Here is a 22,092-nt window from a genome sequence, read left to right as displayed (position 1 = left end):
GCAATGAATGACCGTAGTTTATTCACGATGATTATATCGCATCAATAATTAATCGAAACGGAATGGTCAACCATCTGCTAATCTCCAAACAAATGTGATTTTTTAAATCGTAGCAAGGCTCGTCGACATCACGCGAAATCTTTAGAATTCGTCGTTCTCGAACGGATGGTACGGATGTCCGGCGGCACTGAATTGAGAGAAACCAAAAAAATGGAATGAGTATGAAGAGGTCGTAGATCAAGCACATTATCAAATTATGCTAATACTTGAATACGAATAACCGAAATTAAACTAAATTGCCACTTAATCATCCCATTAGTAATGAACTCTTTTTCAATGCTACGTTACACATTTTAGAGATAACGCTAGCTACGTAAGGCGTAGCAAAAAAGAGACTTCTCAATGCCCTGACATTTACTAAACATTAGACGGATCATAGTTCAATTTTTGTACTTAAAAGTTGCTGTGGAGAAAAATAATTTACATACCTTGTGATTGGTACCAGCCGTCCATTGCAATCGAATGAATCGATCAGCTTGATATCGTCCTGCGTGAGCTCGAAATCAAACACTTCAAAGTTCGACGCAATGCGTGACTTAGTCACCGACTTCGGAATGACCACATGGCCGCGCTGAATCTGGTAGCGAATGAGAACCTGGGCCGCCGTTTTGTTGTACTTCTTCGCCAACTCGACGATCTTCGGATCCTCCATCAGCTGCGGATCGTCTGGCTTGGCCCAGGGACGATTCGGCGAACCGAGCGGGCTGTAAGCGGTTACAACCAACCCGCGCTCGGTACAGTATGGAGACAGCTTGCTTTGAGTCAAGTACGGGTGGCATTCGATCTGGTTCGTTACCGGTTTGATGGTGGCCGCGGCCAGAACCCGCTCCACCTGCTTGGCGTTGCAGTTCGAAATACCAATGCTCTTGACCAAACCGAGTCCGACGAGCTTCTCCATCGCCTTGTACGTATCCACATAGTCTACATCGGAGTAGGCCGTCTTGCCGTTGGCGTCCTGCGGGAACAGTTCGGCACCCTCACGGTAACCCATCGGCCAGTGGATCAGATACAGATCGATGTATTCGAGCCCGAGGTTCTTCAGCGTCGTCCGGCATGCACCCTCTACCAGTTCCGGCCGATGGAAGGTGTTCCAGAGCTTGCTGGTGATGAAAAGATCTTCCCGCTTCACCACTCCTTCATCGATCTTGGCCTTCACGCCTTCACCCACCTCGTGTTCGTTCTGATAGACGTGAGCACAGTCGATGTGCCGGTAGCCAACGTCGATGGCATCCTTGACCGCCTGCGCGACCTCACCGGGAGGGGACTGCAATAATAGCAAGGGAAAACATCGAACAATTCTATTACTAATGCAATCGGCCGATAAAATATCGTAATTTTCATATGATCATTTAAGTATGCTGCAGTCACGTATAGATGGTAGGCACTGAAGGGTTATATGCGGAACTGAATACTAACTACTTTACTCGCATACATCAAAAGCATGCCCGGTCGCGGATGTTGATGTTTGAAGATCAAACAAATGAAAAATAATGCATCATGCTCCACTACCAATCATCCTCCTCCACTGCACAATTGCAAGGTCACCCGACGGTGGGTGGAGAACAATCGATTCTGCCAATTAGAATAAGTGAGTTGTTGAATAATACAACAATCATGACGGAAAGGGGTTTCGCTAACAATGCAATGAGGTTCGTATGGACCTTACTGATAAATTATGTAATTATATCGATCAAATTCCACCCATGAGATGGGGCTGGATCGAAACACAATACTTACTCCCCATGTGCCCAGACCGAGGATGGGAATCTTCTGCCCGTTGCTGAGCGTCACAAATGGAACCTTCGAGGCCATGCTGCTATATGCTCTGAATCAAAAATTGATGCTTGAACCACACAAATTCACGAACCCGAGAAACGTTCCGTACGCTTCGAAGTCAAGAAAACAATTGAACGGCACAGCAAAGCCGGACGCGAGTTTTATATGCTAAAGCGCTTATCTCGAATAGATAGTGATAATGAGGTGCGTTCTCCAGCAGTTTAACTAGCAAAACGAACACACTGTCGAGGAATGAAATGAGTGGATTGAATAAAAATCGTACTTTACTTATTTATTCGAACGATTATTCAATTCTATTTTATTGATGCAACAGAACCGGCATTTTTTCACTAACGCAATTGGTTTTAGGCAGAGCTATGATTAGGTGTTCGTAAACAAGACACTGTCAGATGCGGTACACGACTGGGAACCGGCAACCTGTTGTCTTTTCAATTAAATCTTAACTGAAAACGGACAGATTGCTTCACAAGTGTGGTTTGCAGAATCACTCATTGCAATTGTTTATCTATACCATTAATGAATGCTTGTTTTTTGTTTTCATATCAAAATTGTTTGATCATATGTAATGATCGCGTGTTTACAAGGTATCATATTTCGTGTTGAGCCTTCAAACGAGACGTTATAGACAGTTCGTGTCTGTTAAGGAGCCAATAAACGGCAACAAATTCCAAGCGCTTAGCTTTTGAAATAAAAAAATTAATCGAATATGCAAAAATTTACCAAATTGTTTTTAAAGAAAATTTATTTTCTCCACCATCATCAAATTACTTATATGAACTTCAGCTTAAGATATGCCTGATGTAAAGTATAGCTGAAATACACGAATTTTAAAGAATACATTTGCTTTCGAAATTTCCGCTATCATCTAAATTTGAACGCATGCGATGGATGGACAGAAAAAACGATGAACATCTTTATCTTGCTAGGTTGAACGGATGATACTGCAGTCGGTATCGTTTTTCCACGTCCCGATAAGAGCCTATCGGATTTCTTCTTTTACGGATGATAAGGCAACAGTGATCCAATATTAACCGATATTAGGCAATAGCGATCCAATTTTATTCTTTTACACGCATCGAGAGCAAGCATTTTCTCATCTAATCAGCATTGGTTACCGGCGAATGGTGATGTTGTACACACGACTTGTTTGACCGACTATTTATAAAAACGCACGGAAGCAGGTTCTCTTCTAGGTTTGTGCTCATCATCGTTATTCAAACGCCATCCGCAGCTGTGCTTATCAAGAAGTGTTTTTGCACATAGAGCGTTAAGGCACCAAAATATTTGTGCTATTAATCTACATTTGCTAAAATAAAATGGCTGGTAAGGCTGTCCCAAACGCCATCTTTAAGAATGGCAATAACATTCCCATGATTGGCCTTGGAACCTGGAATGTGAGTATTATGCCGTGACGTTAGATAACCGGTAGTGGCGAAGAATGATGCATTAAATACTTTATGTTTCTAGTCTCCACCTGGTCAAGTTGCGCAGGCGGTAAAGGATGCCATTGACGTAGGCTACCGGCATATCGATTGCGCACACGTCTACCAAAACGAACATGAAGTTGGCGAAGGGATTGCGGCCAAAATCGCTGAGGGTGTGGTTAAACGGTAAACAGTGGTTGAAGATGACGCTATAGTCTTCTAATTTTCTAAAAGTCGCCTCAAAAATATGCCTCTCATTCTCTCCGACAGTGAGGATCTGTTTGTGACCAGCAAATTGTGGAACACCTTCCACCGGCCTGATCTGGTTGAAGGTGCCTGTAGGATCACGCTGAAAAACCTAAAATTGGATTACCTGGATCTGTATCTGATCCATTGGCCCGTAGGTTACAAGGAAGGCTCTGAGCTGTTCCCGATGGGCCCGGATGGGAAAAAGTTTTTATTCTCCGACGTCGATTACGTGGACACCTGGCCTGAGATGGAGAAGCTTGTCGATGGTGGGCTGGTTCGAAACATCGGTCTTTCCAATTTTAACACAAAACAAATGCAACGCATCCTTGACGTTGCCCGAATCGCGCCGGTAACGAATCAAATCGAATGCCATCCGTATTTGCATCAATCGAAGATCACATCATTCGGTGCTACGAAAGGACTTATCATAACGGCATACAGTCCGCTCGCTTCGCCGGCAAGGCCGTGGGTTAAAGCCGACGATCCGGTGCTGTTGGATGATGAAACGGTGGTGCAGATGGCAAAAAAGCACGGCAAAACCACTGCCCAAATATTGATCCGCTACCAGATTCAGCAGGGCAACGTGGTGATTCCGAAGTCGGTGACGAAAGAGCGTATCGTATCGAATTTTGATGTTTTCAACTTCCAGCTGGATGATAGTGACATGAAGCAACTGGCCAGCCTCGAACGGAATGGCCGTATTTGTCCGGAATCGAGCGCTTTTGGACATCCACATCATCCGTTTGAAAAGGATGAATAAATATGCAAATTTTGTTGCTATCATCTAGCAGTAAAACTCATATTAATATGTGTTGCTAAAACAAATAAAATAAATGATTAAAAATATCCTAGAACTGTGTAAATGTGTTTATCCGTGCTAACGAAACATTGCTTCTCCAAATTTCTTTTCGTTCTGCATACTCGTTCACGCTGATAATAAGTCTTGAATAAACCGCAGTATATCTTTTTCGTAACTGAGTTTTGTTTTCTTTTGCGGTTAAACTTCCGCGCATAGCACCCCGTATGGATATAAAACGACGAGAAGGGCATGAACGCTGTATAGTCTGTATAATCTTCTCAGTGAATATCGCTACAACGATGCCGGTGGTTAAAGCCTCAACTATAACTCTTAACAATGGCAAGAAGATGCCAGTTCTTGGGTTGGGTACATATGGTGTAAGTACCGAAAGATAATAAGCTGCATGTTTTATATTATATACAACCGATTGAGTTCTTTTTTTGTTATTCAAGCTAAGGGGTCAAAATTGTATTGACGCAGTAAAGACAGCTATCGATGCTGGATATCGACACATCGATACAGCATTCTTGTATGAAAATGAAACCGAAGTTGGTCAGGGTATAAAAGAGAAAATCGAAGATGGTACCATTACGCGTGAAGATATTTTTGTCACTACCAAAGTAAGTATCTTTTAAGGCAGCCAGCAGTAAAAAATGAGGAACTAATTTTTCATTATAAATCCTACTATGTAGCTCTGGAACACTTCCCATGAGCCGGATCAAGTTCGTCAAGCGTTCGATACCTCTATGGCCAATCTAAATCTTGGATACGTTGATCTCTACCTGATGCATTCCCCACTGGGAGCAACCGTGGATTCCAACGGAGTCACCGTGCTGACTGACATTGATTATGTGACTACTTGGAAGGCTATGGAGAACCTTCTCGACACCGGACGTGTGCGCAGTATTGGCGTGTCCAATTTTAACAGCGAGCAACTACGTCGAGTCATCGAGCATGGAACCGTGAAGCCAGTGACAAATCAAGTAGAGTGCCACGTGCGATTGAATCAGAAGAAATTGATCAAGTTCTGCAAGGATCGCGATGTGGTCGTTACCGCATATAGTCCTCTAGTGAGACCGAGCGCTACGATAGGCTTGGACTCCTCAGGAACTCCCAAGCCTGCCTTCGAAGATGAGCGAGTCGTTTCGATCGCGGAACGTTACGGTAAAACGCCGGCACAAGTTCTACTTCGTTATCTTGTCGACATTGGGACGGTGCCGATACCAAAATCTGGCAATCCGGACCGCATTCGGCAGAACTTGAACATTTTCGACTTTACACTCACTCCGGAAGAGGTGTGCTCGCTAGATTCTCTTAATACCGGCCAACGGCTGGTGAAATTGCCATCGGCAGTCGCCCATCCGTTCTATCCGTTCCACGATGAGATTTGAACACATGATTTCATCCTTTCGACCCTATCAGTTCCAATAAAAGGCGTCTACTTGCTGCCTTAACAGGCTAGGAAGTGAATGCTTATCAGTAGTAAATAGTCGCTGATAATAAAATACTTGACATTGGCACATTTGCACAATGCTGTAATAAACTGATCATGCTTATTTAGAAGACTTTCTATCACTGAACGCTATTTTCACAGTAGATTGTATCGGAATAAGAGTGTTCTTAATCATAGTCGTTAAAAACATTTTCGGAAAACCTGTTGCATCCACCTCTAGGGTGTTTTGTTATCCGTGTCTCATAACCAGTTCGTTGGAAAGAAAGGAAAACCCATTATCACGATGTCATCAAAGCTAGTGCCCACGGTTTGTCTTTCCAATGGACACGAAATACCGGTGCTCGGTTACGGAACATATCTGGTAAGTACCAAGAGTGACTGGTCCTTGCTACTAACTAACTTAATATTTTCATTTGTAGGCCCAAGAAGGCCAGTGTGTAGAACTGGTAAAGAAAGCCATCGACGCAGGTTATCGACACATCGACACGGCGTACCTCTACGAGAATGAGGTCGAGATCGGGCAGGCCATCCGGGCCAAAATAGCGGAAGGTGTTATCCGCAGGGAGGACATATTTGTGACAACGAAACTGTGGAATACCTTCCACGATCCCCAGCACGTCGAGGAAGCATTTCGACGTTCGTTCGATATGCTTGACATTGGCTACATCGATCTGTTCCTGATGCACTCTCCAATGGGCCAACAGTTTGCTGGCTACGAATACGGCGATTTGCAAGCGAAGGATGCCGATGGGAACACGCTGTTTTCAGAGGTGGACTACGTGGAAACGTGGAAAGCGATGGAAAAGCTCGTTTCTTCCGGAAGAGTTCGCAGCATTGGGCTCTCGAACTTCAATAGTGAACAAATTCAACGTGTTTTAGAAGTGGCCAAGATTAAGCCGGTCAACAACCAGGTAGAAGCGAATCCTGGCTACGATCAGCGAAAGTTGATCGACTTTTGCAAAGCACACGGGATAACGGTGACCGCGTACGGGCCGATGGGTAGGCCCCATAGAACAACTTACGGGAACCGAAACGCTCTCGACGATCCGAGGGTACTGGAAATAGGACGAAAGTACGGCAAAACAGGAGGACAAATTATTTTGCGATATTTGGTGAGCGAAGCGACCTGCACGTTTTGATGAACGCAATAATCGATTATTTCTTTCGATTTTCCAGATTGATATAGGCACTATTCCGATTCCGTATTCAACCAACGACGAACGCATGAAGCAGAACATCGACGTTTGTGACTTCAAACTGACGGAAGAGGAAATCGAATATATGGCTTCGTTCCATTCGGCACGTACTATTCCTTTTATGCCGCTGAAATCCCACAAATTTTACCCATTCAACATAGAGTTCTAGGAACGAAAAGGACTGCATGCATGATTCGATTTTTTAAATTACATTAAATACACTAAAAGCCCCACAGAATTTATATTGATAGATTAGATTTTATTGTTTGATTGTCGTCGGTTTATAAAAGAGTGCTTATTATATAGAGTCAAAAATAGCAACATATTTGCTATGTACACGCATAAGCAGTGAGCGATACATTTGATCTAAAGATAAGGCACGTTTACCTCTGCTGCACCATCGGTGGGTAGTGCTCACGTCTTTCTAGAATTCAACATTAAACGGATAGTATTTATTATTCAAACACAAGCTAAACGGAACGGAGCGCTTTCCGGTGTGGAAACCATCCATAACTTTGATTTCCTCCTCCGTTAGCTTGAAATCGAAAATATCAATATTCTGCCGGATGCGATCCACGTTAGACGACTTCGGAATGGGAATCGTACCGAGCTCGATCAAGTAACGCAATATTATCTGTCCCGGTGTTTTGCCGTACTTCTTTGCCATCTCTGCCACTCGTGGATCATCGAGGGCAGGTTTGGGAACATTTTCCGGATCCTTCTCGTAGTAGTTCGGCCGGCCTAGTGGGCTGTAGGCAGTGAGCGTGATGTCGTGCTCCTTGCAAAAGGCTGTCAGGGGGCGCTGGTTTAATCCGGGACTGCACTCCACCTGGTTGGTGACGGGTTTGAACTCACACTCCGACAAAAGGCGTGTGATTTGTTCACTGTTAAAGTTCGAAACGCCAAGGCTCTTCACCTTTCCCGTTTTGAGAAGCTGCTCCATCGCCTTCCAGGTGTCCACGTAGTCGACGTCTGAAAACTCCAGCTTTCCATCCAAGTCGTACGGCATCAGGTCCTCCGGGGTCCAACCCTTATACCGATAGCCCATCGGCGTGTGCATCAAGTATAGATCGATGTACTCGATGTCGAGGTTTTCCAACGACTTCTCGAATGCCTGCTGTACGTGGTCGGGATGATGGTACGTGTTCCACAGTTTGGTGGTAACGAATATGTCCTCGCGTCGGATGACACCCTCGGCGATCTTCTCACGTATAGCCTGTCCCACTTCCTTTTCATTCTGGTAAAAGTAAGCGGTGTCAATGTGCCGGTAACCAGCATCGATGGCTGCCTTCAGGGCATCGACGCCCTCGCCTTCTTTCGACTACAAGACAAACCCAAACGTTAGTACAAGATGGATGGTGTATGTGCTTGAAAGTGGGTTCTACTCACCAACCAGGTGCCTAGTCCGAGAACCGGCATTTCGCGTCCATTATTCAGCTTTACCGTCGGAGCCGTCACTTGTTTCGATGTCATCCTTCCGTAAATGTTCGAGAACAATCGCTTAATGAGCACACAAACGATGAGCAGCAGCAATGATGATTACAGCGACTGAGCTATCAACTTCGCAAATCAAGCTAGACTGGTTTCGTCTTCTTCTAAACGGTTGTAGCGAATGTTGGGGGCAGGAATCTATGATGAACACACGCTTTGCACCCCTGTGTTGACACTATCTTATCGGAGTGGTGATAAATTACATGGAGTAATTGTATTTCTATGTAATCCGTATGAGGCAGGTCCCGAACGTTCTACCTTTCGCTGCAAACTGGCATATTTCGCTGAAAATGTGTATTATCTGCAAAATAGGAAACTGTACTGCTGTCTGATTGGTTAATATGAATGAATTACTAGAACCAGTTTATGTTAAACAAGCTAGAAACACATTCTCCCGACGCTTACCATTTCGATTTACGCCGGCATTACGTCACATAGCCGCACAAATCAACGTAAACACGAAACCTCAAACGACGCCGATGGGTTTACACGTTCCACTTTAAGATTCCCGCTGATTACGCTGGTCAAGTTGCTGCACTATAACACCATTTTTCACGGTTTTTGCCGATTCATCACGTCAACATTAAAAAACACATTATCGTAACATTTAATCGCTCGGCGCATCATGCCATTACATTTATTTGCTAACGCTTCGAAAGATACAGCTAATATTGACCTTGATTGGTTTAACCTTGACATAGAGGGTGTGCGAGATTTGTTTACAAATAATTACTGCTAGAACTGCAAACACATGTTGAAGGGAGCCGAGGGCGGATGGTAGCACGAAGGTTGCATTATCAACGCAAATATCAATTATATGCACTTCCTATTGACACTTAATATTCCAGATGGAACGGGAAGTACTTGTGTTCGTCGCTAAACTCAAATGGTACCGTTCGGCCTCCGGTATTGAACCCGTCCATTATCTTTATCTCCTCCGCGGTCAGTTTAAAGTCAAAGATGTCAATGTTCTGCTGGATGCGTTCCAGACGAGACGATTTCGGTATGGGAATCGTACCGAGCTCGACCAGATACCTTAGTACGATCTGTCCCGGGCTTTTACCGTACTTTTTGGCAATCGCCATCACGCGTGGATCGTCCAGAGCGTGTTTGGGAATGCTCTTTTTTCCAACCACCGGATCGGTCATATTTGGCCTTCCGAGGGGGCTGTAGGCGGTGATTACAATATCATGCTTACGACAAAATTCAATCAACTTACGCTGGTTGATACCCGGATTGCACTCGACCTGATTGGTCACCGGTTTAATTTCGCAATTGGCCAACAGGCGCGTTAGTTGTTCACTGTTAAAATTGGACACGCCGATGCTCTTTACCTTACCCGTTTTGAGTAGCTTCTCCATCGCTTTCCACGTATCGAGATAATCAACATCGGAATCAACCGATTTACCGTTGGCGTTCATCGGTAAGAAATCCTTTGACGTCCAACCGGAAAATTCCCATCCCATCGGCCAATGGACCAGAAAGAGGTCAATGTAGTCAAGGCCAAGATTTTCTAGCGACAGCTGGAATGCTTTTTCGACGTGTTCCGGAGCATGGTAGGTGTTCCAAACCTGAGAGAGGAGGAAATTTATGAAGTATTTCTGTGTTCTGTGTTTCGAGCATATTCTGTTTTAACATTGGAAACCAAAAGCCACATGCCTTGGTTACGATGAACATATCTTCCCGCTTAATCACTCCCTCAGCAATCTTCGCCCGAACCGCCTGTCCGACCTGGTTCTCGTTTTGATAGAAGAAAGCCGTATCCATGTGGCGATAACCCTCATCAATTGCCATTTTCACCGCAGCAATACCCTCCTCTTCGGTGGCCTGTTATAGAGGACGATAAGAGTTTTTATTACAGCGAGATGTTCAAATTTCAATGCCGTTATCTATTATTGTCACGTCTTACCATGTATGTACCAAGCCCGAGAACGGGCATCTCCAGGCCATTGTTGAGCCGAACGGATGGAACTTTTGGTGCCATTGGATTGTGCGAACTTTGCGTCCGTTGCGATCGACGAGCCAAATGTGAATAGATTAGCACGGAAAGGAAATCATGACCAAGATGGACTGATATGCAACTTGGCCATGCGATGAGGAGAATACATACTAACAGTGTGAGAAGGCATGGTATAAATTAGTTGCTTAATATTTCTTTGTTACAAACCTTCGCAATGAAAACGACTTAAAAAGTATCTTGTACGATACTTAAATTATATAGGATATTCATTGTAATACAAAATAATTATATTACACACTTTACATTGTACACAGTGTTTCTCAACATTATTTTATAGTCACTCAGCATTGGTTGGTTTCTGGGGAAAATAGTTCCTAATGGTATGCAACTCGACATCTTGACAGCATTTTACAGTGTACCCGCCGATGTTTTTGTTATTATTCGAGCAAATATACCATGGTTCGAGTACATATTATTTAATTTGGCAGTTCAAAGCGAAAATTATTGTTAAAGTACATGTGAATCATAGCGCTGTTTCGTAAAGTTGTGGATTTTCTTCGTGAGTCGTTCGTTGAATGTTGAAATCACATAAAATAAAAAAGATGGTATGATTTTAATGAATTTTTATTCCATAGCAGAATAAACAAAGAATATGCCATAGTAAAACGATTGAGGTCAGGTTGCCTTGGATTATTATTTTTCATAATTGAAACGTAATATTTATATATTATGCTTCTTAGAGAAAAAGGTATTAAATAAATTTGGACATTATGTTTGTTTTAAAGGTGTGTAAATCATACAATCGTTGCTTCTCGAAGTGGACGGTTGTATCCGGTGTATTTCACTTTAAAGCATATGACTCTAGATAGTCGAGCCTATAAAGAAGTGGTCAACCATTGAATATATTAGAAGTGACTCTTTGGATAATTCAAATATAGAAGGCTACATCCCATTTCGCAAAGAAGTAGAAGAAGAAGGCGTGTAAATTACAGGATGTTTTATTTGTTCAAAGCGAATATTGTTTGCTTATTGTTTTTTTTTAATTGGGTTGAATCATAACAATATTTCGCCACGCAGTATATTTTCGTCGCAAATCGTTCGTTTTGTATTATAATCAGCTGAAATAATAATTTGGTATGATTTTAATGTATGTTTTTACTTAATAGAATAATAAACAAAGAATGGGTGAGAAAATAAAAATCAGACGATTGAGGTTAGGTTGCGTCGTTCTGCCGGTTTTGAATAATTGAAACGCAATTGAATTGATACAAAGATCAACAAGCTCTTAAATTATTCTTGCATTCTGCAACAAAACGTATTAAATTTGTACGAATATACTTATTTTGTAATCAATAATTATAAACAAGTGAATTATCCTATCCGTTTGGTTTCAAACGAATAATCATTTTAATATTTCAGCAGTTATACGTTCAGCAGTTATGTAGCTATAGAGCTAAGGCCACATGTGCAGAAAAGATCAGTAAATTCAATACAATTTTGTGCCACCGTTTTATGACACAGTCGAGACAACTCGATTCAATATCATTTGTATCTGTATCGTCTATCATCGTGTATTTGAACGGTAAAAACAGTTTTTTTAATGAAAACATGTATTGTTTTGCCGGCTGGGCGGACTGCGTTAATTTAAAATGTTCGTACCATAAGGGAAATCGCGATCCTTATCATCAAAACCTGATCGATTTATTTTCATTATTTTGATTGATGGCATTTGACCTGTACTACATTAATTTACATGTTATTGAAAATTAGTGAAGATGCAGATTTTTAATATTCAATGTTAACCATCCCGGGTCGAAGAAGCAAAACATTGTGACGATTTAAAGCATAGCGGATGATTGCAAAAATTTACTTAGACTATCCCTTGAGACACTATAATGTTAAAGTTTCAAATCGAATTTACGAGTATAGTTCAACTGGAATGATTTTCAGAAAAAAACATTACCAAAAATACATTAAACGAATGAGATGCAAAGAAAACTATAGACAAACGATCAAAGTTATTATTTGAATTTCAGAATTGTTACATTGATATTCGGAATGCACAACGGGCATGAACACGGGTACCTGAGAAGTTACGGCAAGAGTAAGAAAAAACATTCCCGTAGCTACCTGTATAGAATATATAGCTGTTGGGAGCTTAATCTAATGTGCTACTCACAAGTGATTTTCATAGACCAGTTTTGATCAATATTGATCATCAACGCAAATACGGAAAATATCGAGAAGCTAATGAAATCAGAACAGTAAGATAACTTGTAGATAAAAAGCTAGTCCCGGAAGCAGTCAGGAGACTTGTAGCGGGTCGGCACACATTCTAGTATAAAAGCAAAATCGGAACGTTTGTCTGAACCCAAACTAACTGCAAACTGCAGATCCAATGTGCAAACTGCAGCTAGGCGCACAACGACATGGCCACCGATCCAGCTTGCCTCATCCGTACGCGGATGATCGAACAACGGATGAAGCCGTCGGCCCCAGAAGACCGAGCTTTTAACGTTACTAGATTTGTGGTGGAGGCGCTTAGTGAGTAGTGAAACATTCCTATATACAATTTATGTTATCTTAAGGATCTAGAATAGGTACCAAATCTCTATGCGCCTATTTTTATCTTGAAATGTTTCTAACATTTCACATGCATACAAATACAAATTTACCATGATAATTAAACAAATCTTTGATAATACACGCTATCTTAAATGGTTATGTACTAAAAGGAACAACATTTTTCACCTATCCCATCAACAGGGTAAATTTTGCGAATCTTTATATCACAACAAATCGGACCAATAATTTGTTCAAGTGCAGGCATACATACTTCGGAAAAAAATACTGTACTATGAAGCGCCTTATACGTTTGCACATGTTATTCTCACATTAGTTTTGCGGCATAATCAATTGACACCTTGAATTGCAAATATGTCTTTTATTTGTATCAAAGATTTTATCAAAATAAATTGCAATCAAATCATAGACCTTGAAAAATTTAAATGTTGCCGTCTAGCCACGTACAATCTGTTATTAGAGCTGTACAGCTGGTATGAAAATCCAGTTACAGTACACAAGGTATTAGCTACTGCAGATGCAGGAGACATAATGTTACATTCTCAGATCCAATTGGTTATTTGAGAGAAGAAGCAATTGAGACACGTCAATAATGGTTTAGGGTTAATAGGACTGGCCATTTACGAAAATCATCTAGGAAATGAAACATGTTTAGCACTTTTTTGCGTTCTAGTGTTCTTAGAATAAGCTCGAAAGCGTTAGGAGTTAAATTATCCGGAAGCTTATAAAAATACTTGTTAGTTGATATGCGTATAAGTACAAATGACAGCAGTTTTTGTAGTTTGCATGGCCTCTAATCACGTCGTAGTGCCATCGCTTGCTAACTTTTTAGAGTTCTGCTGCGAGCCAAGGCAAAAACAAACCAGCGCGATCATTCGTGGCATATGCTGGGGAAGCCGCTTTTAACATGGAAAAAAGACGCTCCCAAGTAGAGTCATGAATCTACGCGATAAGCCGTTCTCTTATTTCGGAAATTATGTTTCGGATTGGGAGTAAAAGAGTTTATCTAACGTTTTGAGGCGTATTAAAACGTTCTTTTATTCGCGATATTTCTTTTCCGACTCCTCGATCTTCATCAGATCCTGCTTATATATTTGCATTTCGCCGGGAGCTCTGCTCTTCTTGTCGGCAATTGTAGCGGTCCTGTCGGCATTCGTGATAACAGCGGTTGTTAGAATACAATGTATTCTAACATTATATATAAATCACTAACTCACAGATTCGATTACAGCCAACAGTTGTTCGATTGACTTTGATCGTCAATCCGTCTACCGAGCGTGTGTTGTCTTGTTGTATATTTGCACGGCTCGTACAATCCTCAAGTTCTCCTTTGTGGGAGGGGGGGTGTCCTACTGAGGGCCCTTGGATTGATCCGAGAAAGTTGGAATTCCCCGGCACCGATCCGCAACTCATTGGCAGACCACGGCTATATTAACATTCTCAAAGAATCGGAAGGTTTGAAAAGTCATTTTTGTTAATCAAAATCATGCGCTGTACGTTAGCTACGATACGATCAAGTTCTGCTTAAAAGGTGATTGATCGTTTGCTACAACATAATTTTCATAATAGCTTAGATTTTAGACACTTAAAAAGACAGAAAGAAGAAACACAAATAGCAAGCTTTCACAACTTCGTAGCAATGTATTGTACCATTTTCGGATTTCGTTGTTCATTTTTAAAAAATGAAACTGAGTTTACATCGTCATTTCTGTGTTAGTGTACTTGATATACTAAATCGATACTTTTTTTATAATTAGTAGCTCGACTTTTTTGAGCGCAGGACAGTTAGAGAGAGATAGAGAAAGAGAGAGAGGGAGAGAGAGCTCGACTTATATTTTTTAATTTGAGTCATAATAATTATATAGTTATATATAATTCTAGAACAGGTCTAGACAGTAATTTAAGTTGTATTAGTGTTTAGTAAGTCGAGTAAAAATACGAAATATCGGAACATAAAAATATTATTTTTCACGGATAGAATGAATACTTTCAATGATACTATTGTTTAAATTATGCTTTATCAATATCTCTTTGATTGCGAAAATCCGGTTGTCCATCATGTTGGAAGGTGCAACAATATGTGCCACTGCCTTAGCGTGACGGTGGTGGAGCGTGGTCGGAGTAAGTTTACCAGAGTATTGAAATAGGGATGATCATCGAGTGGCGGCCAATGTTTAACTTACCTTCCGTATTTGATCAATCACACAAAAAACAAGATTGACTTAAGTCTCTACGAAATCAGCGGTTTCAGATGAATCAACTGATGAATCAGTTGAATGAAGCATCAATTGAGTGTTTTCAGATGAATCAGTTTGTTAGGGCTTGCACTTGATAGTGAAAGGTACACTGCGAATCTGACGAAAAAGTGTCATATACATAAAAAAATTAAATTAAACTAACGTAGTTTATGTCTGCTGATCTGTGCCAGAAGGTTTACTTGTCAAATGAAAACAGTATTTTCTTTTACAGATCTTTTACAGGCAAAGCGGTGGCACTCGTAAAGCTGTCCAAGCATTGGAAGCCAGCACGCAGATAGAAAGGCAGGCTTATTTCTTTCGTAGGATAAGTACGTTTTATATAGTGTATCAATTAGTGTTTCATTTTATTCAGTTCTCTTTCATTGTATGATAGAAGAATGCCAATTGTCTTTTTGTTAGAATGCCAATTCTCATTAAATGATTTGCCAATATTTGTTTTAGGATTTTGTTTGTTGGTCGTTTTTTTGTCCAATTTTTATTGAAGCATCTTTACATTCTACGTTTTATTCAAAATTTAACAATTTGCAACCAATCTGAAATTTTGTTTACCAACTGGTATGTATTCGTTACAAGTTGCTCCTGTTTTCTATCCGCCTTTCGACTATTCGCCTTTTGCACTCGGTATTTGATAATCTTATTAGGTTGCTAGCTAACTTTCAATTGAATTGCACAAGACCTGCAAATAATCAAAAAAATCCTCCGACTCCGTGCAGCCATATATTTGCAAAACTTGCCTTAATGATAAACTTGAGCTTTCTAGAAATGGGCCATCAAGGATAGCTTTTATTCGTAACAGATCGCCAGCACCGATTTCCTCTAACGAATGTTCCAATTCGTATTCAAGCATAGCCTTTGAAAGTTCATAATTATTGCAGAGCAATGAAAAGCATACGAGATCTTCCTCATCTATTGTAGTAATCCCACGTATCTTATTCTCGATCGCATAATTCAACAAATACTTCGCACATTCTACATGCTTCTCTAATATGGCCCTACCGAGTGCAGTTATTTCACATTTTACCTTTAGATTGGGTTTGTATTGCAGAATTAGCTCTAGCAATTTGATAGAATTTAATCGGACAGCGTAATGTAGAAGTGTGTTTCCCTGGAAATCAATCACATCAATATTAGTGGAATCGTGATCAAGAAGCATTTTAACCATATACAAGGGATTTTGAACACCACAGCCTGCAGCCAGTATGACTGGTGTTGCACCGATACCATTCACCTGCGTCACATCAACGTTGTATTGCAATAAGCGTTCCAAAATATCACGTCGACCCACCGTAACGACCGTATGTATCAGTCTATTGACACGAATGCCATCGTCTAGTTCCAGAACAGACATACCCTTATCGTTGCAAAGCTTGCGCCTAATGCTCTCATCAAATAAGTATCGTCCTACTGCAAAGTCGAGCGAGTTCAAAAGGGAAAGATGAATTGCAGCCAGGCCACTGTGATCCGCGAGCAAAGGGTTGGCACCATTCTCAACCAATAATTTTACCATCTCTAATGTATCCTTAGGAAAACATTTATGCAGTGGTGTTTCACCTTTCGCATCTCTACAGTTGACCATATCAGTCAAATCAATATTGCTGCCCAGCGGCAATATATTGTACAAAACACAGATCTCCTTACATTGCCAAAAATAATTAGTTCCTCCATCTGGCGAAGGAAATTGGGCAAAAACTATCGCACAGTGACTCAATGCAGTATTTGCGAAACCAGACAAATCCCGTAGGCTCTCGAGCAATGATTCTGAATTTCTCAAATCGAAGGTCAAATTTTCTGGATGATTGATGATTCCATGTAAGTTTATTAACACGGAGAACGTTACTTGTGTTGACGATGCAACCATAAGTTCCTGCCACTGCCCCCCATCCATTCGTGCACAAGTTTTTATTCGATCAATTATTTCCTTGCTTGTATCGTACAAGCTGTTTCTATGACTTCTATCGCCAAAACATGCGATCGATGAATCCCTTTGAAAAGCTATGCTACGCAAAATTCCCGTTCCATCTATCACACGCGCTTTACGGCTCCAATCCAACAAAGTTTGCACCAAATGTATGTTTGATTTTCGTACTGCAACGAACAACGAGGATTCGCTTATCGTTGATTCCTCCACGAATCCAATCATATTCCAGCGCTGTAAGACATGTATGCCCAGCTCAACTCGATCGGCATGATCTTCAACACGCACGAGTACCTCATTGATTCGGCTCCATAGAATATCTAGCACATGTTTGTTAGAATTTTCAAGAGACTCGTGGAATGTCGAAGAATTGTCCATCCAATCAAACCCTAAACGATTCAAGTTACAAATCATTTTACGCGACACCTTCTCGTGACGAACGGCGACCGCAAATGGATGCATTGTGTTAACACCAAATGTTTTACAGTTCACGGAGATAACCTTCCGCAGCAACCGGTTTTGGCCATACTTAACAAGCAACAACAAAGTGCAGTTCTCGTCTTTGAAATTGCTAGGGAACAGAACGTCGGCTAGGGCACCATGATCCAGCAACATATCTACGCAGTTCCAGCGTTTTTTTAGTGCTGCTTGGTGCATAATTTTAGCAAGTCCTGTTGGGTTCGCCAAGGTGGGACAACGTTGAAGCAAATGTTGCAATATATCCTGGGCGCCTCTACGAACGGCCATTGTGCCGCATTCAACAAACATCGCTGGAAGAAACTCCATATGGGCATCTTGCTCAAACAAATATACCGCCGCTGTGTAATTTCTTGCCTGCGCAGTAGTAACGAGAAGGAACTGATATGTTCCTGGGTTAGTAGCTATTTTATTCATCATATTTGTAAAAACATCATCCCAGTGAAGAATAATGGACAGCAAAATCACCGCCGGGTGCGGTACGGTTGTACGTGGCAGTAATAATTCGGCTATTGATCGTACACAATATAACATCGCATCTCCAAGAGGTCCTCGATCATTTGTACTGCAAAAACTATCAAAGTATGGCAGTATTTCTCGAACTCCCTGTTCGTTACCGTGTTCTACGAGTTTACTCAACACAACAGACCAGTTAACAGCGGCTATGGGATGAACAAACAGTTCATTCTTCTGCAGATTGCTCATGAGCTCCGGCCATGCGAATAGCTCGTCTCGAATCAGTCGATTGCCGCGTCCGATGGAAAGATCAAAGGCTGCTTGGTAATCCCTTAATCTTAACGCAATTTCCAATTGGTAATCTAATTTTAAACGCTGATCCCTGAATCCTGCAAAGTATCGTTCGAGATATTCAACAACGGTTGGAATTACACCACATGGATTTACAAGCATGTTAAGTTTATAACAGTCGGGAGTCACATGCGAAGCGTTCGGAGAAGAGCAGAAGAGGCTCTTAATTTCACCACCAGCCTGAACTATAGCATGCATCTTTCGATAGTCTTTAGTTTGGAATGCTGCTAGTAATTGTTGTTGCACATCAACCCACTGCTGCATTTCATCCAATGATGGAAAACTGAATGTGATGTCTTTGCTTCGATGGTTTGCAAACAGCTGGATCTCGGTGGTTGCTAACACAAAAGCGTTAATTACCACTTTCTCCATCAAACTGTCGGTTAGTACATTGTACGACACACAATCGTGTGCAAGAAAATTGCGATAGTTTTTCCCCTGTATAACTGGAATGCGATGTTTCATGTAATGAAAGCTATCGCCAAAGTATCCCACTGCGTACAACATCTCACAGAGCTCGAGCTGCAAATACTCGATCGCAGCAAGGGTATAGGTCGGAAGATAAAACATCCGCGAAACCAACCCATCAATTGTTGACAAATTATGCTCCTTGAGAATGGAGAATAGCTTGCTGCGGTAAGCATCGAAAATCTCCTGCAAACGCGCCTTATCCTGTTTCACTAGTTGCTGTAAGCGACCCTTGTCTAAATGCAATTTCTGCTCATTGCAAAAAGACTCTAGCACCTTGCATTTGTTGTCGATAAAGAACATATTATTATAGTAGGATTTAAGCCGTTTGTTCAACTGTGCAATATCTTCCTCTTGTAGTGTACCTTCTATGCCAGCAGCTTGCACCAGTTCGCGAGCATATGTAGGGTACTCGAACGCTTCCACACAATCCATAATCATGGATTTATTTTTAAGAATGCCAGCAATTACGGAAGGATTGTAAGACAGCACCCGATGGTCCATCCATTCAATAGGCATCGATTCCACGTGGCTAGTCTTCCAAGCCAGCCTGATCTTACGGAAGAATGAGTTCGCCCAGCTCATCGTTAGCTTCCAATCGAGGAGCCGCCGGATCGATGAAAAATCACTACTCGAAAAGCATGCTCTCCGTATGCTATTGTAACTAAATCCGTCGTCTTCGGTAAAATATTTATCGACTTCTTGGAAGAAGCCACATTTTACTTCCAATTGCGTTTGTAAGTGTTTAAAATGTGGCGTTTCTCCGATCGGTAGCTTTCTCAGTTCAGTAAATGTTGCTTTAGCCTCCTGAAAATATTTTTTCACAGATTCAAAGAAGCTTTCTTGGCGCCTTGCTAGCTCATCCGTTTCGCCAACGTATAGCAGTAGTGATCGCAGCTCCTTCATCGAACCACAGCTGCGCATCTGGCCGTAAAAGGAATGTCTTATATCCACCACGACGATAACGTAAAGCAAATAAAATACCGCCCTTACCATGGGCATGTGCTTGTGAAACGTTTTACTCTGCCATGTTTCATGTTCTTCTCCAACAAGGACCTTTTTCAGGGATGTTCCGTGTGAGAAGACTTCGCGCAACAATCTGTTCAAATCGGGAAAAAGATTGGTTAACATTGTACGGACGGCACTGCCAGCCATTCCTGGCATGTTTGCAGAGTTTTGCGTATTCTTTATTGCCTCCCCTATCACCTGAACCACTCGCTTCATGCATGCTGTTAAGTTGATACTTTTTGTCGTTTTCGTATGTAAAATCTGATCACAATAAAAAACGATTTTGTGCAAAGAGTAAAACTGCTTAGTTTTAATATAACACTTCTTCAGCTTTCTAATAACGCGGCGGTCCTTGCCACGCAAAAGATGTTTGAAATCAAACGACTCTCCGGAAATAATATCTGCCACGATGTTTTCGGCACCTTTCCCTTTCTTCCACTCAGCCATCATTTTATTGGCTACATTCTGAGGATGCACCACATGTGGCAATCTTTTTCCTATCTGCTCCATTAAATAGCTTTTATCAGCACTATTTGCTGCTTTTATTTCCTCCTGCTTTTTCTCGATCCACTTTTTATCTATTTTTTTAATTTTTTCCATCATCTCCTTTATCAAAATATCCTTATTGGTTGGTTCAAGCATATTAACTTTTTCCCTAAATTGCTTTACCAAGTATTCCCGATTCGACATTTTTGAGGATTCAATTTTCACCAGCAGCTCTTCGATTAATCGATCTTTAGTCGATGCACCCTGCGTAACCATTTCTGTTATAATCAGGATCAGTTCCCCTTCCATGCTTTCAAGGAAAGCTTTTGCCATATCGAGCTGCCAACAAATCGATCGTAGGAATTCTACCACCATACATTTGTTCACCACGAGCCGGTATTCCCGAAACTGGGAACTATTTTTGAAGATGGATATGAATATTGCCACATAGAAAATTACCTCCTGCATCGGCAGATGTCCAAGAAACTGTTTGTGCTTGAGAAAGTACAAATGGTTGTGAATAGTTTGCAACTGATGCAATAACTGGTTATCTACATCCGCATGGCACTGGGTGTCGTGGTTTTGGCTAATAACACTCCAACAACTGCATGCAACATCTATATGCTGCTTCCATTCGTTCGGATTTTTCACGCCATGCCAGTTTCCCGATAAGTGTCGGTACGCATAATCCGATAGCTTCCACATAGTGAAGATTCGTAAGTCATCCATTAGAACGAAGCTTTTAACGTTGAGCTGAATCAACGCACCAGTAATGTTTTCAAAGCTTTCCTCCTCTCTATGGTTGCTGATGGAGAGAAATATTTTGAACACAGCCAGCGAATTGTGTCTCAAAATCTTGTAGTATGCATCGGGACCATGAAGACCCTCAATTTCCATTTTTATCAGTTCATTGATAAGTTCACTGTCTCTGTTCTTATATGCGCACTCGAGCACTGTATCGGCTTCACCATCAACGACGGTAGAATCAAACAGTCCACTTTTCATTAAACAACGCACTACGCCGAGATGACTCATGCCACCTATTTTCACGCACAAATGCATTGGTGATTCCCCGTAGGTCCGGCCGAATTGTAGGACGGTATCGATAGTTGCCTGCTTTAGGCAATGTGTTAGAGTTTCCTCATCCGCGGTAGAGATGGCTTCAAACATTGTTTCAACCAAATTTACTTCCATTGTAAATAGCGACGATAATTCACTTTTCTTATGTCACAACAGCGAAGAAGAGCACGTCTTATCGTACGCTCTGCACGATCAAGTTTAAAGTGTGGAATTCCCCGGCACCAATCTGAAACTCAACGCTCTTTATTAACTTAGAGTTCTTCGGGAGAGACACAAGAGAGAACGCTCTCTCACAACTCAGGAACGAGTTTGTTTGCAATATTTACGATCTCAGCGGATGGAGCGGAGGATTAATCAAAAGCAAGCGTTGTACGTTAGCTTCGATACGATCAATTTCTGCAAAAAAAGAGGCTGATCATTGTTTTAACCAATTTTCATAATAGCTTAGGTTTTAGACAGATAAAGCGAGCTTTCACAACTTTTTTACAATGTAATATGTCATTTTTTGGTTTTCGTTGTATTTTTTTTATACATGAACCAAAATTTCCATCAGAGCATCATCATTTCTGGGTTAGTTTACC

The 22,092-nt window shown here is 41.4% G+C and overlaps 7 protein-coding genes across 7 annotated transcripts; 3 read left to right on the top strand and 4 right to left on the bottom strand.

Moving 5' to 3' along the window:
- Nucleotides 1-5: 5 nt before the first annotated feature.
- LOC128731611 (aldo-keto reductase family 1 member B1-like) lies at nt 6-2,051 on the bottom strand. The gene is made up of 3 exons (XM_053824742.1): nt 1,798-2,051; nt 489-1,324; nt 6-187 (listed from the first exon to the last, which is right to left on the bottom strand). Exons 1-3 carry the CDS (start codon nt 1,870-1,872, stop codon nt 142-144), a joined length of 957 nt encoding a protein of 318 aa, XP_053680717.1. The 5' UTR covers nt 1,873-2,051; the 3' UTR covers nt 6-141.
- Nucleotides 2,052-3,173: 1,122 nt separating this feature from the next.
- On the top strand, nt 3,174-4,290 carry LOC128731612 (aldo-keto reductase family 1 member B1-like). Its single transcript, XM_053824744.1, has 3 exons — nt 3,174-3,251; nt 3,325-3,467; nt 3,552-4,290. Exons 1-3 carry the CDS (start codon nt 3,174-3,176, stop codon nt 4,288-4,290), a joined length of 960 nt encoding a protein of 319 aa, XP_053680719.1.
- A 338-nt stretch (nt 4,291-4,628) lies between these two features.
- On the top strand, nt 4,629-5,720 carry LOC128725866 (1,5-anhydro-D-fructose reductase-like). The gene is made up of 3 exons (XM_053819639.1): nt 4,629-4,706; nt 4,782-4,949; nt 5,022-5,720. The coding sequence occupies exons 1-3, from the start codon at nt 4,629-4,631 to the stop codon at nt 5,718-5,720; spliced, it is 945 nt and encodes a 314-aa protein (XP_053675614.1).
- A 329-nt stretch (nt 5,721-6,049) lies between these two features.
- Nucleotides 6,050-7,227, top strand: LOC128731610 (1,5-anhydro-D-fructose reductase-like). The gene is made up of 3 exons (XM_053824741.1): nt 6,050-6,143; nt 6,202-6,894; nt 6,959-7,227. Exons 1-3 carry the CDS (start codon nt 6,066-6,068, stop codon nt 7,145-7,147), a joined length of 960 nt encoding a protein of 319 aa, XP_053680716.1. The 5' UTR covers nt 6,050-6,065; the 3' UTR covers nt 7,148-7,227.
- On the bottom strand, nt 7,223-8,652 carry LOC128731609 (1,5-anhydro-D-fructose reductase-like). The gene is made up of 2 exons (XM_053824740.1): nt 8,368-8,652; nt 7,223-8,299 (listed from the first exon to the last, which is right to left on the bottom strand). The coding sequence occupies exons 1-2, from the start codon at nt 8,449-8,451 to the stop codon at nt 7,403-7,405; spliced, it is 981 nt and encodes a 326-aa protein (XP_053680715.1). The 5' UTR covers nt 8,452-8,652; the 3' UTR covers nt 7,223-7,402.
- A 443-nt stretch (nt 8,653-9,095) lies between these two features.
- On the bottom strand, nt 9,096-10,507 carry LOC128730336 (1,5-anhydro-D-fructose reductase-like). The gene is made up of 3 exons (XM_053823379.1): nt 10,379-10,507; nt 10,129-10,296; nt 9,096-10,040 (listed from the first exon to the last, which is right to left on the bottom strand). Exons 1-3 carry the CDS (start codon nt 10,451-10,453, stop codon nt 9,306-9,308), a joined length of 978 nt encoding a protein of 325 aa, XP_053679354.1. The 5' UTR covers nt 10,454-10,507; the 3' UTR covers nt 9,096-9,305.
- A 3,542-nt stretch (nt 10,508-14,049) lies between these two features.
- On the bottom strand, nt 14,050-21,677 carry LOC128725856 (uncharacterized). The gene is made up of 2 exons (XM_053819628.1): nt 16,005-21,677; nt 14,050-14,155 (listed from the first exon to the last, which is right to left on the bottom strand). Exons 1-2 carry the CDS (start codon nt 21,623-21,625, stop codon nt 14,050-14,052), a joined length of 5,727 nt encoding a protein of 1,908 aa, XP_053675603.1. The 5' UTR covers nt 21,626-21,677.
- Nucleotides 21,678-22,092: the final 415 nt, after the last annotated feature.

Source organism: Anopheles nili, chromosome 2 (genome assembly GCF_943737925.1).
Source record: "Anopheles nili chromosome 2, idAnoNiliSN_F5_01, whole genome shotgun sequence".
Classification (NCBI taxonomy): Eukaryota; Metazoa; Arthropoda; class Insecta; order Diptera; family Culicidae; genus Anopheles; species Anopheles nili.
The sequence above is the reverse complement of the archived record's forward strand: the minus strand, read 5'-3'. Positions and strand labels throughout refer to the sequence as shown.